This window comes from Gavia stellata, chromosome 1, assembly GCF_030936135.1.
Source record: "Gavia stellata isolate bGavSte3 chromosome 1, bGavSte3.hap2, whole genome shotgun sequence".
Lineage (NCBI taxonomy): Eukaryota > Metazoa > Chordata > Aves > Gaviiformes > Gaviidae > Gavia > Gavia stellata.
The window spans coordinates 120463543-120477959 of NC_082594.1; the positions used below are offsets into that span (position 1 = coordinate 120463543).

At 40.2% G+C, this 14417-nt stretch overlaps 1 protein-coding gene across 1 annotated transcript in view; it reads right to left on the reverse strand.

Annotated features, from left to right (window-relative positions):
• Positions 1 to 1386: 1386 nt before the first annotated feature.
• TMPRSS7 (transmembrane serine protease 7) overlaps positions 1387 to 14417 on the reverse strand; it is a 31996-nt gene continuing 18965 nt past the window's right edge. Inside the window, exons 11-18 of the mRNA XM_059820352.1 lie at positions 11394 to 11530; positions 10131 to 10238; positions 9380 to 9490; positions 8124 to 8240; positions 6249 to 6426; positions 5801 to 6069; positions 3750 to 3886; positions 1387 to 1557 (exon numbers count right to left, since the gene is read on the reverse strand). Of these exons, the coding sequence (XP_059676335.1) occupies positions 1387 to 1557; positions 3750 to 3886; positions 5801 to 6069; positions 6249 to 6426; positions 8124 to 8240; positions 9380 to 9490; positions 10131 to 10238; positions 11394 to 11530 (1228 nt within the window). The remainder of the gene's footprint in view (positions 1558 to 3749; positions 3887 to 5800; positions 6070 to 6248; positions 6427 to 8123; positions 8241 to 9379; positions 9491 to 10130; positions 10239 to 11393; positions 11531 to 14417) is intronic.

The window sequence follows — 14417 nt, forward strand, 5'->3', positions numbered from 1 at the left end:
ACCACAGAATACAAATAATTGCAAAGCAATTCATGTTCACATTTCCCGTTTGGAATTAAAAACAGTTTTAAGTCAGCAAGCCAACAGGGTATTCTGCACGTAAAATAAGAAAAATCACGGATGCGCGTGGGGAAATAACATATTTTATACATGGGTAAAGAGAGACAGAGTGCACACGCACAAAGAACAAAACCTGGAAAAACAAAACAGGCCCAAGAAACCTCAGTTCCAGAAAACAAAAAGGGAATAAACAAACCCCAACACTGACCACATGGAGACTTCAAAAGGGATTAATTGGAAAGTAATCCTCACAGCTCAGGAATGCAAACTACAACTGCAGACAGACTGCTTTGTTCAAGTCCTCTTTTTTTCAACAGCCTATCTCCGCTACACACACAACCTGCTGATTGACTGATACTTTGCCCCCTCCTTCATGGAAAAGAAACCCACAGAAGCAGCCTAGAGGAAATAAAATCTCTAAAAATTATATCAGGATTTTTTTAAAACTATATACAGTCAGAGAACCTAGTTCCACAGCAGTTTAAAACGCCTCTCAGAGGGCTGAAGAATCAGTTTTATTTGGGCAAGGACAAGATCATTGCAGTAATACACATCACGGTATTTACTCATCTTGTTAAGGTTGCCTGCAGATATAGAATTCAAATTCTCAAGTGGATGAACTGTGGATAATCTTGAATATGGGGAAATTAAGGCAGGAAATAAAAGAGTTGGTAGCTTCAAACCAGGCCATTAATTAAAATAGAAGTTGGAGAAGGAATAAGACTAATGTTTTCTTCCATGCTTAACCGCAGAACTTCTGATCTCCAAAAATGAAGGCTCTGCAGATTTGAGAGAATTGAGTTCAATTTCTGCAGTTCCTCCTCTCCCTCTCTCTATCAGCTGTTCTTGCTGGAGAAGGTAGGAAAAGTAGTATTTGCAAGAGTACTAGCTGTTGATTGCTACTTCACAGTCACTACTGTATTGGGCCATACACATCTCAGAGGAAATGACTGAGTAAGACTTAAGCTCCTGTCTCTAGCTGGTCATTTGTTTCTTCTGCTTCCCAAAAGATGATTGCACATGCACTTAGCTGGTGCCTGGCAAATGAAAACTTTTTCTTTCTGAAAGTGCCAGAAGTTTATTATTGCACCTCTATCCTGTGTCTCCAGACATCTGCATAGAACAACCACCACAAGATCAATCTCTTCCTCTTTCACCAAGGTTTGATGAAAGGGCATTTGTTACTTCCATATGTGTACTCCAGAATCAAATATTGAGTCCGCAGGGAGATGTACAAAGAAATTCCACCACTGAACAGTTTTACCAAGTATGATTTTTAATGAAGATATCCAGGACATGTTTTATTCCAGCAAAACACTTTCCAGGTTACAAGACTGAAGGCACGTATTTGTGAATCCATGGTGCAAAATTTGACACTTTTGTGTAGACGCCAGGGAAATTTGGTCTTCCGCATCCATAACCCCAGCTAACAATGCCAGTCAAAAACCATTTTCCATCTCCGTTACTTTGACATGACAATGGTCCACCAGAATCACCCTAAAAAGAGTATATTGAGTTGTATGTGTTTACAATACAGGTTATAAAAACTGAGACAAAATTCCACAGAAGATATTTTGCCTGAGTAATTCCAGTAGTGATTATATTTTCCCATTCACACAGTTCAAACCATCAGAGAGTCAACAGGGGTTTTTTTCTTGAAGCAGATGGGATTGCACATTTGTACCAAAATTCGATCTTTCACAAGAGAGAAGGCTATCTCTCACTCTTTAAAGACAATAATAATGATATTACATTTCATGGACAAGGTTTAAAATTCACAATTAACTTCCCAGCCTCAAACTTACAGATAACTCCAAAATCTGCTACTTAATATGCATGTTCATTTATAGGTTACACACGTAAGGACTCCAAAAAATGGTAGGTTTTTCTAAAAATTAAAAATTAAAATACAATTGCAGTATTTAATAATGATAACTTCTTTCAAATTAAAAGTAAATGGAAACAGATTGGATCCCTCAATTTATTTGTTTGGGTTTTTTTTTATTAAGGAGGAAAAAAACCTTCATGTTGTCCTCTAGCAGATACAAGCCAGCAGGTAATGTTTAGGGGCACACAATGCCTTTTTAATTAGAGCAGTTAAAATGAAGTCTGTTATAGACTTCAAAGTTTTATACAGCATGGCATAATTCCATAATACAGGACAATGCAAATAGTACTTTTCCTTTATATGGTATTCTTGTAGAAATATATTAGCAGACATTCAGGGAAAAAAAAAAAAAGTGCCACCATTTTGGGAAAATTTCTTGGACCAAGCTTATACTTTCTTGTAAAACTCTGCTGTAGACACAACCTCTCTGAACCAGACAGCTAGTAGAAAACTAAACTTTACCAAAGCATTGGATGCAATAAAGGATTTCCAAAAACCAAAGGTTGGTTAAATTTAAATGTTTGGCAAGAGAAGTGCCTTCCTTCTAGGCATATATTTTGTTAGAGCTAGGAAACTATTTGCTTTAACTTTATAGGATTTTAGGATATACAGGTTAGCAGGGACATCAGGAGATGATCTAAGTAAAGCCACCTGATGTTCAAAGCAGGATTATCTTGAATTGCCTCACAAGATTGTTAAAGATTTAACTTAGAAAATAATTTTTTCCATCCTTGAAAATTAAGATTTTGCATTTAGAGAGTAAAATTTTCAACTTTTTTCTTCAATTTCTGGGACAAAAGAAAAGTGGTACACCAGCATTTTTCACAAAACAGAAATCCCACATTTCGATCAGCTCTAACAACTGCCAGACACAGTCACACATCATTTACCCTTACAGACATGCAGCCAAAAGACCTGTAAATTATGCTTTTCCTTGGCTATATCTTGAGTCGCCAGACAGATAACTGGAGAAAAAAATTCTCCAGTTAGTGAAAATGAGGCTTAATGTCAATGATCTCACTAATCTCTAAAAAGCAGCTGGTACATTATTCTCCCTCAGAAAGCCCTCAGACATTGCTTGCCCTGAGAGTTATTGTTGTTTTTCTCACTTTTATGTAGACCAGTGAAAGCTAGAACATCTCAAAAATTCCAGATCTCCATCATAAAAATTAGTAGTTTTACTACCATTTTAGTAGTAAATTTACTACTATTTTAGTACTAAATATATATGCTTTATATAAAAGTTCTATATAATAAAGTATATATTATATAACATATATAATATAAAATAAGATATATTTATATATATATTATGTGTATATTATGTGTATATATAGTTTTACTACTATTCACTAGAAGGAACTTCAGGTTTATTATCTTTCAGCATTTCCAGATTTATTACATATTTGAAAATTTATGCCTAGTTGTCTGCATCTCAAACAGCCCTGTAGTTCCAAGTGGGGAGGGAGGGATCCTGAAAAGAGACAAACTAGTTTCTCAGGTTTTTTTCTTCAACCGAGAGGCTCTTGTACCAAAAATTGCCTGACTTGAACTTGTTATTGGGACTTGCAAATTGACCAGCCCTTTTCCCACAACTGAAACTTAGTGACGCTATTCATATACATCAAGCAGCAAAAGTCTGAAAATACCCTGATGACATATTTTCTGATAGAGAATTCTTACATTGCTGTTTTTCAGAACTGAAGTGTATGGACCACAAAGTGGTTTGCCGGTCAGTTCTTACACCTCATCATGCAACAACGCAAGATAAACTCTATGCAAGATGTGCTAAGATACGTACTTTGCACCCATCTCTTTTCCCAGACATTATTCCAGCACAAAACATCCTAGCTGTGATAATCCCATATGTGGAATGACATAACGTTTGGTCAATAATTTCTACCTCTGCTTTCTGAAGCATTGCTGAACCTTCATCATCTGGAAAACAAATTGAAAGAAGGATGATTCAACAGAGCTTAGCATTTTACTCATGTATTGAAAGGCAAAACAAGAAGTCTTCAGAAAATATCCACAAATACTTTTGACCTCCAAGTTATTCCAGATTCCAAACAACTAACTACAACAGCCCAGAAAACCTCTTAAGTATCAGGCATTTATGGAATATGGTCTTGTTCCATTGGCCACACCAGATACAATGGCATAATCACTAGGGTTGGCCAAAAAGCTTTTTCTAATGCCTTTTGCACAGTGTCTCAAGATTTCTTAATTTGTTCTCTTTTTATTTTTAAAAGGAAACAGGATTTTACAAAGGTATTTGGGGAATCACAAGACAGATTTGCAATTAGGGTAGTGTCTCTGAAGGGGCTGGATCCAAAGTTAAAAGTATGAGTCAGAGTTACAGAATGCATATTGCTCTTTTGGCAGCATAAAGAACTTGGACATATCTCAAATTTGGCCCTCTCTGTCTGAAAACTTTGCTAAAATACCTCTTTTCTGTAAAATACATACTTCCGGAAAACCAGAATTAAACTGAATTGTCCCCCTCCTTTCAACACAACGCTTCGAATAATATCATCAGGTGATCCTCTCAAAACCTGGATACAGGCAAAGAAACTTCACCAATATATTCAAACACGCAAGTGCTGGTTTACCTCATAAAACTTTGTTTCAGAATTTGATAAAGCTGGTATGTAATAAAGTATACTTAAAAAATACTTAAAAGACTGATTGGACAATCGAATAGTATAAACCAATGAAGAGAAAAGAGGGGAACAGGAAAAAAAAAAAATCCCTTTTTTCTTTTTGAGGCATCACATTTATCTTCCAAATAACCAGCTTTTAAATTGCACAGGTGACTAACCAGCAGGCCAAAGAGAGACACTGCACCACACCACATGTCCGCACCACGATCCTTTCCCGGTAAGGTGGTTGCACTTGGTGTGAAACCATATATTCTCTCACAGCTGTTTATAGAGAGCCTAAATGTAATTTGGCAGGTGGTAATTCTGGCTGCCAACATCAAGTTAAAATGCGGGAGGTGATTAACTACCTGTGGCTACCACGCATATGCCTCCCCTACTTTCCGCCGAGAGCAGCAGTGTGGCCGGGCCGGCATGGCGCTGGCAGCCCTGAGAGGGCAGGTGGGGCCAGGCCAGGGCAGCCCCGCAGGTGCAGCAAACCGCCTGGGCCAGGCCTGCGCCGGCACACCCGGGGCTTGGCGCGGTGGCACTTACACCATTTACGACGAGGGAAGCCATCACACCTACAGTTACACTGGAAGGGTTTTAGGAAAGCGGCCACAAGAGGGGCACCAGGGAAGAGGCAGCTCAGGACAAGGTGGTGGGAGGGCGAGACCTACCCCTGCCATGGGGAAGCCCGCCATGACAAGGGCAGCCATTTTGTCAATGGGGTGGCCATTTTGTCAAGCCACACTCCAAGGATGGAGCTGGCACCTCACAGCTGGGGTCGGCGCCACAGGGCTGTTCAGCCTACAGAGGCTGAAGGAGGAAGGAAGGACACTTAGCGGTTTCATCCTCCTGCAGCAAGCAGCAAAGGGTCCATTTAGGCATGCTAACATACCTCCAAGAGTAACAAAGGGGAAAAACAATACCGTGTTATTTTGGAGTAAGTGTAGCTCCCTGCAAGTCTTAGCTAACAACACGAGCACACAGGACTCTGAGATCCACAGGATCAGCACCCAATTTTCCTGAGCATATGAAGGCATGTGCATGCAGGAACCTACTTCCATAGGACGGTAAACTCAAAACATTATGATTTTCTGCACAACTCAGCCACGCAACAAAAGCAGGTGTCCTGCACACATACCCACAGTTGTGAAGGCTGCTGTTTACCCGGGAACAAAATTAGCTCTATTGAAGCTATGAAACTCACCTGTTTCCTGCTTTTGGCCCCAACCTGTTATCCAGCACTTGTCACCACTGCGGACTTTGTGCGAAAAGGGAGGCACGCAGATCGGCTGGATGACCTGGCTCATTGTGTCGGGCCATGGCTTGCTCAGCTGCAGCAGCGCAATGTCATAGTCATAGTTCCTGCTGTTGTAGTATTCATGGACAATGATCCGTCTCACCGCAGATACAAACTTTGCATGGCCTTGCGTTTGCATCCCCAGGTGAGCACGCCACGCTCTGGGGTCAGCCAGCCTGGTTGGGAGCAAACAAACAGGCCATCTCTTAAAAAACTACCCCAAAACACCCCCTGACAGCAGGGAAAATTAAAGATGAGGGCACATCCTGCCTCAGTGCGGTTCAAACTCCAGAAGCTAAAGGGGTTTGGGGACACCGGCGGTGTTTGGGACAGAGTTAGGGGGAAGATTGCTTACTTGCTCCCTTGAAAGCAGTGAGCTGCAGACACAAGCCATTCTTTCGCTATCACTGATGCCCCGCAGTAAGCAGCTCCCACAAAATGGAGGCTGACCTGCCAGGGCCATTCACCTTCCTCAGTGTTCATACCACCTACAATCCGAGAGATGGGATTGCTGCTCCTGCTGCTGCCACAACCTGCAGGGGATATTTCAGGTTATAATCTCCATCCCCAGCTCCTTCCTTTAATGAGAGTGCTTCCCACATAGAGCATGAAAGAATCACAGAAGCACAGAATCATTAAGGTTGGAAAAGACCTGTAAGATCATCAGGTCCAACCATCAATCCAACACCACCATGCCCACTAAACCATGTCCCGCAATGCCACGTCCACACGTTCCTTGAACACCTCCAGTGAGGGTGACTCCACCACCTCCCTGGGCAGCCTCTTGTGCTTTGACATGTTTTGAAATCTATTTCCTTGCCCTCCTCTAATCAGAATACTTCTCTATTTGGCTCCTTTATTCCTGAAGCAAGAGGTGACTCCATAAAAAAAAGGCACTGGTCTGGGAAATTTAATAAGTTTCTTTTCTAGCTCTGCTGCAGAAATTGGCCTCTAAATATTTCTTGTGTCAGAAATGTCAAAGGATCCATTGATTTAATAAGCATCAAAATGAATACATAAAAATAGACAATCCCTCATCTCTATTTAATACTGTCAGCCCTGAACTGAAAGGAGTCCATCAGGAAGGAAGTTCAGCATCATCAGGATGCTTATTTCTTGCCAAAACAGTGGGAATGATACAAGAAAAATGCTTATAGTAGCAGCCACATATGTGGAGTTTGGTGATTTATTATTTCAGAAACCAGGTGGTCCAATCGTTAATTTGCATGGAAACAGCTGAAAGTCTGAAACTGTTGTATATTATTAACTCACAGTGGAAGAAGTCATGTCTCAGCACAAAAAGCTGCTCAGTGTAATTTGAAGAGCAACAGAGAAAGACCCCTCCGCAAGGCCTCGTGCTCATTCCTAGTGCATGTAAATAAAGCCTCTGCTCATGAGTTTCAGTCCCACACTCCCACATACAGATGTTAATGCTTCTGGGCACTTTCCAGCACTCAGCCAAAGGGTCAAAAGCAGCATTAATGTTTCCAAGCACAAGTAGGCATTCAGCTAGTCTTTCAAGATGTCCTACTGGATCCAAGGCAGGTGCTGTCAGATTTGACATACAGGTAAGCACGCCAGAAACAGCTGACGGCCAGACAAAATACCCAAGAATATTCAGTTTAAGCAACTAATCGTAACCCCACTTTTATTGCTGCTGTTGTAACAATCACCTGTTCACTTTACAGCAAAACAAACTGAAAAGCTTGTACAGAGGTTACTTTAGGAAGGTTTGGGACTAGAACCTAGCTTGATACTACCAAATATTGGGGTCTTCACCATCCAGAAGAAACAGAGAAGTGAAAAAAAGTTTGTGTTTTTTATCTCGTTGCAGCTGTGTCACTCCTGAAGTCCAAATCCAGTCTGCCTCCAACAGAAGTACCTGACACTGCTATAGGCAACAAAAATGCTCTCTTACCAGCTAGCCAAGTTCACTCTGCAATTAACCCTGCTTCCCTGCTCCTTAACATAGCTACAGTAAGCATTACAGCTGAATAAGACTCCCCATAACAAACAGTAAGCTCACCCTCCCACAAGAACTTAGGAAATTCCGCAACCAGACCTGACGTAGACTGATAGCTAATCATTATCCTGCTATAACCGAGAGGACGCAATAAAAACTCAATACCTGCCGCATGAGTTGTACCCACTCCAAAACAGGAAGAAATAAAAGGCTTTATTGTGTAAAAAGTCCAAAGTCCAAGAAGATAAACATTTGAGAGGGACTTACTGCAGCTGCTTTCATCACTTCCATCAATACAGTCCACAGTCCCATCACACTTTGCATTTTGTTTCCTAATGCAAATGTTATTCCTGCACTTAAATGTGTGGCTAGTGCAAGGAATACCTGCAATAGTTGTGGGAGGGGAAAAAAAAAAAAGTGACAACTGTTGGCTCAGCTTAACACATGAAGACATGTCTGCACAGATGAAAGATTCATACATGTATTAATTAGACATCAATAGACAGGAGGGAACATAGCAAAAGAGCACTTTGGCTGGGATGGCTTAAACCAATCTCTAAGTAGAATAAACTATTCAAGTAGAACTGCATCTATACTAAGGCTTGCATCAAGCTGACTGAGTTTGAACAAAGATTTCCCCCCATCCTTTCCATAGCACTAATGAACATGGATATAGTAGCAAAAACTTAGCTGTAGAGCAAGTGTTAGGCTAGAAAGAGAAGACATCCAGTACTTTGGAAAGAAGCCTTCCTTTATATTTCAGTATTAAATATGAAATGAAAGATAGTAGCAAAAGCAGTCTTACTAATTGTATTCAGTTGAACTGCAACCCCAACCTTGGCATTTTCCTATTTCCCGCAATAAATGCGGCCACGCAAACCCAATCTATTTTTCTTGTCAACACATGGAAGTATCCTGTAAACATTTACACAGACGGTCTAGTCAAGCAGGTCAAAAAACATTACTTTTCTTTAAAGAAGTTACTTGCATCACTTCCCAGTTGAGCTCCCTTTCATATATCATGGTGTCCGTTTATTCTAAGAAGTTAAAGAAATGGCTGACTCAAAACTTCCACGTGCCTGATGCTAAATTTGTAGCTTTCATAACATTTTAAACACATTAACCTTATAACCCCAAAAACTGCTCCAGAGAAACTATCATTTTTATAGTTATTTTACAGATGGTAAAACAGATCCAGGAAACAATTTGCACAGATAATGCTTTAAAGAGATAAAGTCTGGGATTCAAGCTTTAAAGCCCTAGATCCCCATCCTGCACCCAGAATACTTAATCCTTCTGCCAGTATTTTCCTGAAACAGATGTTCATGAGCTCATTAAAAAGAATCAGTTTAAAATCAATAATGGCTTGTTTATGAGCATATCAGAAAACTGAACAGAATTATAGAGCCTAAGTTAGACTTGATAGTGCCTCTTAACTCTTCAAATACGGCATCCAGTATTAAAGTCAGGATTGGATAGATGAAAGAAGAGAGGAAAAAAATTAATCAAGACAGTAGCCTTACTGTGGGTACAGTTCTGCTCATCTTCCCCATTCTCACAATCGCTTACTCCATTGCAGGCAAGCGGGTTATCCTGTGTTGTGAAGCTGGAGTTACAGTTCCGCTCAGGGACAACTTTAAAAACATAAGTCAAATGAGCTACAGAAGCGTGCTTGTAATGCTAACACTACCCTTCTGACTATGCCCGGGTACCACTTTCATGGCTTTACTGCATGGAACAAGGATGAGTATGAGTGCCACATTACACACAGAGAAAGTAAAGCACAAAAGAGTTCAGTGACCTATCCCAGTTCACACATTGCCCCAGGTGGAATGGCCCAAGTTTAACCCTCTTTCACCATGGACATTTATTATTGCTCTCATCTACTCTATGCACCACAATTGGTCATTCCCCCACAAAAAGAAAATAACTAAACTCAACATAGCTCAGAACTTTATAACTACCAGCATTTATCACATCAGGAAAAACTAAAATATAGCCTATTACAGCTATTTTTGCACATCTAACTTTCTTCCTCATGCTTTCCTGCGCCATTCCTTCTTCATTCTTAGTTTCATCCCTTGCTAATTAACTATGAATTAAGCACTCAAAAGACTGACTGATAGTCTGTACCTGGAGACACAAAGGACGTTGGAAACATCTTTTTTTTTTTTCCCCCTAAAAAAAATTTCACCTTGTTTCAGCTGCCTTCTAAGACTAGAGAATACATTAATTGGGTTTTCCAGGCAAGATCTCTAGCAAGTAAATACAAACCACAAAAAAGTTCATCACTTTCATCGAAGCAGTTGTTTATCCCATCACACCGCTGCACCTGCTGGATGCATAAGCCAGTAGAACACTTGAAATGTCCAGGTGGACATGCTGGAGGAAAAAAAAAACCAACAAAAAAACTGAAAAGTTTCCTTTTCCCAAATATTGCCAGGTCATTTCAATTTACAGTCACTACGGTGTTCCAAGGAATGATAGAGCTGATCTAAATTTAATAGTCTGTATGCACTGCCAGCACTTAAATTGAGTTCAGATGTTGAAAACTGGGATTTTAAAAGAGAAGAAAAAACATCTCTAAAGTTCTAATTCAACTGTTACTGCAATATGTACTGCCGGCTCTCCAACAGGACTGGACCAAATCAGCCAGTGTTTTATGGTGCAACATAAGACAGCTTAGAATGCCATCTTCTTTTAAAGAACAGTCTCACTTTCAATAACCAAAGTTTGCAGCACTTTGCAACTTCAGTTAGTAACCTGTATTGAGGTTACTTATGAATTGTTCACTGTTACTACAGAAATGTTCGCCTTTAAAAAAAAAAAAAAATCATGAAGTTACCATCTTTTTACATACTCCACATACATGCAATGCATAAAATTGCTCTATTGTGACAAGTAGCTATGACTAGAAACCATTGGTTCTTTACTGCTTTAACAGCATGAATATGTAAGATTAACGCAGGGGTAAAAGTATCAGTAAGCAGTTATCTGTTTCAGGACTTGAAAAAACTCACAGTCGGTAGACTGTTTTATCAACTTTTTGAGATGTCTTTTCAGCTCAGATTTCTACTTGCACACAAAGTATTTAAACTGATAGAAACACTGGAATAAGCAGTTGGTTATTTGGTACGCTCTGTTCATTACCTGGAAGTCTTTGTAGTAATAGAAACATTGCAAACAAAACCTTGGGGATGAAAACAAACAGGAACAGCAGACTTCAGTTGACTGCACCGTGGCCATAGCCACGCAGGACGCTTTAAGGACTGTGCAGAAGAGAGCAGACTGTGTGCATACAGGAAACCAGAGCATGCTGCACATGCCCACAAACCTTAGCTGCATAGCCTTGACGAGCTAGAAAAGGCTCTTTGTTTGCTAGTCACCTGAACTAGTAAGATTAGAAAAGAAAATATACAAAAACCCAACAGAGAATTTCCTGCATAAAACTAATTAAGTCCTGCCGGACCTGAAAAATGCTGCTTCACGGGTCTGAAATGCAAAGATGGGTTGAAAAAGAAAAAAAATCCATCTTACGCTGGCTGATGTTATAGCTGCCATACTCCACCAGAAGTGGCTTCTCTGAGACCTCCGAACTGCACTGAAGCTCGATGTTGACAGCAGAACTTGCAATGTGGAAGATCGTTTGGTGATCAACATAGTAACCGCAGTACCTAGAAGTGTTCAATGGAGTTCTAGAGCTGCCTTCACATCAAAATTGCCTTGCATGCAATTTAAATGTCAACATCGCTGAAATTCAGCAGTAGAGTCAGCTGCCGTACTTTAATTAAGAACCAACATCTGAAACAGTACCCAAATTCCCCAAAATGCTGGTGATAATCCTTCATGACCACACACATGCAAGCAGAATGTTTTGCCAGAAAGTCTAGGGGAACGGAGGTGTAATGAAGAAATTTATCAAGACAAACATGGGTACTTTTGTCATGACTTCTGATATCCGTTTTCAAAAGATTTGGATTTTTGGGAAGACTTAAGTAAATTTGGTGGGAATGGAAAATGTCAGCACTGGGGAGAGCAAATTTAGCTGCTATGATTTTGAGGATTGCCCCTAAAGAAGAGTGCACAAAGGCATTGGGATAAAATTGGTCCAACTATTTTGGAAGCAGAGGGGAATAGATGTAGGGAAACTGAAAATATTCTTAAGTAATCACCCAGCTTTCATCCATCATTAACATTCTGGAATCTTACGTTTGAAAGTCATGTCTTCAAATAACTAGCCTAGATGAAAAAAAACCCCTTAGGTGCACATCTACTTTAAGCTGCCATTTTGGCAAAAAGCTTCCTTGGACTTCTGCCTAGCTGCCACTTAGCTCAGAGAAACCTAAATGCTCCCTGATGCCAGCAAACATTTAATCCATCCATTGCTTATGCATTTCTATTGCCCCTTTCATCTAAGAAGCCAAAAATGTTGCAACGGGCATTTAGATGCTACGCTAGCTGAAAAACAAAAACCAAACAAAAAAACCCACAAAAAACCCAAACCACCTCTTTAACAGGGAAAGGTTGCTGGATCGTGCTTTAAACATTGGAGGCAGTTTTCAATGTAGTAAACCAGTGAACACTGACAGTACAGGTTGTTCTAGAAGTAGAAATAAGGACCCTCTGCTCTGTTCCACTAAAACCCTCCAAAATGCAGCACTTATGAGAAAAATATCTGGTTTTAAGACTCCTGTGAAGAAAAGTATGTATCAGTCCAAATAAATTTAAGAGCAGAAGCAGCTGTATAGATTCTTAGTACACTTGGCACACACGCTTGCTTGACAGCAGTGCAAGGCCACATGCTGCAGTTAGAATGAACTCGAAGAACATGAAAATGGATTGTTGTATTGTTAAATGGAATAACGGACTATTATCCAGAGGTAAATATTTTCCTTGTTTATTTTGGCAACACCAGGCATTGAGGATTACTCTTCATGTCAATGAAATTGGGCAGTGATTTCCATGTGGATAGACATTGCCTGGTATCCTGTGCAGCCCACTGAAGCATGGCATAGGGAGTGGCCATGCTCATTCATATGTTTCCATATGTGCTTTGTTTCTACCTATGAAAATGAAACATCCTTTTAACAGACCTAGGAGATTCTGTTCCAGCAATGTGAAAAATAAATGAAGAAAACAATTAAATAAATAGACCTCTCTTATACGTCCTGAAAACAGATGCAAAAAAAGAAGTTAATTTTACAGCTTTCTACTATAGTAAAGTTAACTGTCAAAAAAAAAAAAAAAAAATCTGTCAGGGCTAAGAGTGAAGACTTCCTGCTGCAGGAAGTCATCTTCTCACTCATTTTAGTGTCTCTGTCATCAACGTTCCCAACCTAAAACAGCCTGCAAAAGCGCATAGCAAAACGCCACCTAACCATCTGATTTCCCACAGTTAGCCCACAGACATTTTCTACATTTCTCCTTCTGTCAGTGACTTAGACAACTTCCCACCAACAAACCTTAGCACCATTTAAAAAAAGAATTGCAGGCTGCATTGACCACTTCTCAGCCACATAAAACCACCTCATCTCGCCAGAAATAGAGGAAGCTCCTGCCCCTCTGTGGAAGAGCTGAAACAGCTACGTCAAGGAAGCTATCTCCTGTACACAGTGCCATATGCCTGTGAGATTTGTCAGACAGAGATACAGATCCTTTGGAGCCTTCTACCAGCGTTTTACTAGCTGTTTCTCCAGGTCCAGGGCAAGTGGAGTTTGCAAGGCACCATCTGTAACTCCGTACTATTGCTACAGAGACAAACTAATTAAGGGGATCCTGTCCCACATGTTGAAGCAGGGAGTGGGATACCTTTTCAGGGGATGAGTAGACACATGCATCCTGTAGCAGAGACAATGGAATGTTGCACCAACGGCTTTAACAAAAATAAAACACTGGCAACCTCTTTGTTCACATAAACCTCCAATGGTCTGCTCACTGAGACTCGCTGATATTTCTGCCTATGAGAATTTCAACAAAAGTAGTTCATCAGCTGTAATTCCTCTGACTAGGCAGAGGAAATGTTTCTATGTCCGCTATAAGACGAGGAAGAACTGCATGGTTGCGTTCAGTGTCTCTGGTTAGATAAAGTTGTCCCTAGAGGTTCGAAGGAACCTTATCTGCACCACCATCATGGTAGCAGTCTTTATTTACCAAGATCAGTCTCCTGAAGCTTCTTAACCCTTATTACCTAAGCTAGCAGAATATGCATGCTATAAGCTGTAATTGCAGTAAGCTGAAAAGGTGGGGTTCTCCCCCCCCCCATTTCATTAACGATTATAATTTGGGGTGGGGGAGGAATCAAATATCAAAATGTTTCATGCTTTAAATCATAATTTTTTCCACAGAAAGTAGACAGAGAACAGAAAATCATAGAGGTTTAAAAAACCTTATTTTCAAAGAAAATGACACTTTCAAAGGAAAACTCGTCTTGGTCTCCTTATATCATCATCAGCTTGCAACAGAAATCAGGAGCGTGTGTTCTTGTGCAGTACTTCAAAAGTAACCCTGAGTGCATTTCTAAGAGTCATACTCTGACATTTGATTTTGTGGAATGTATAAATG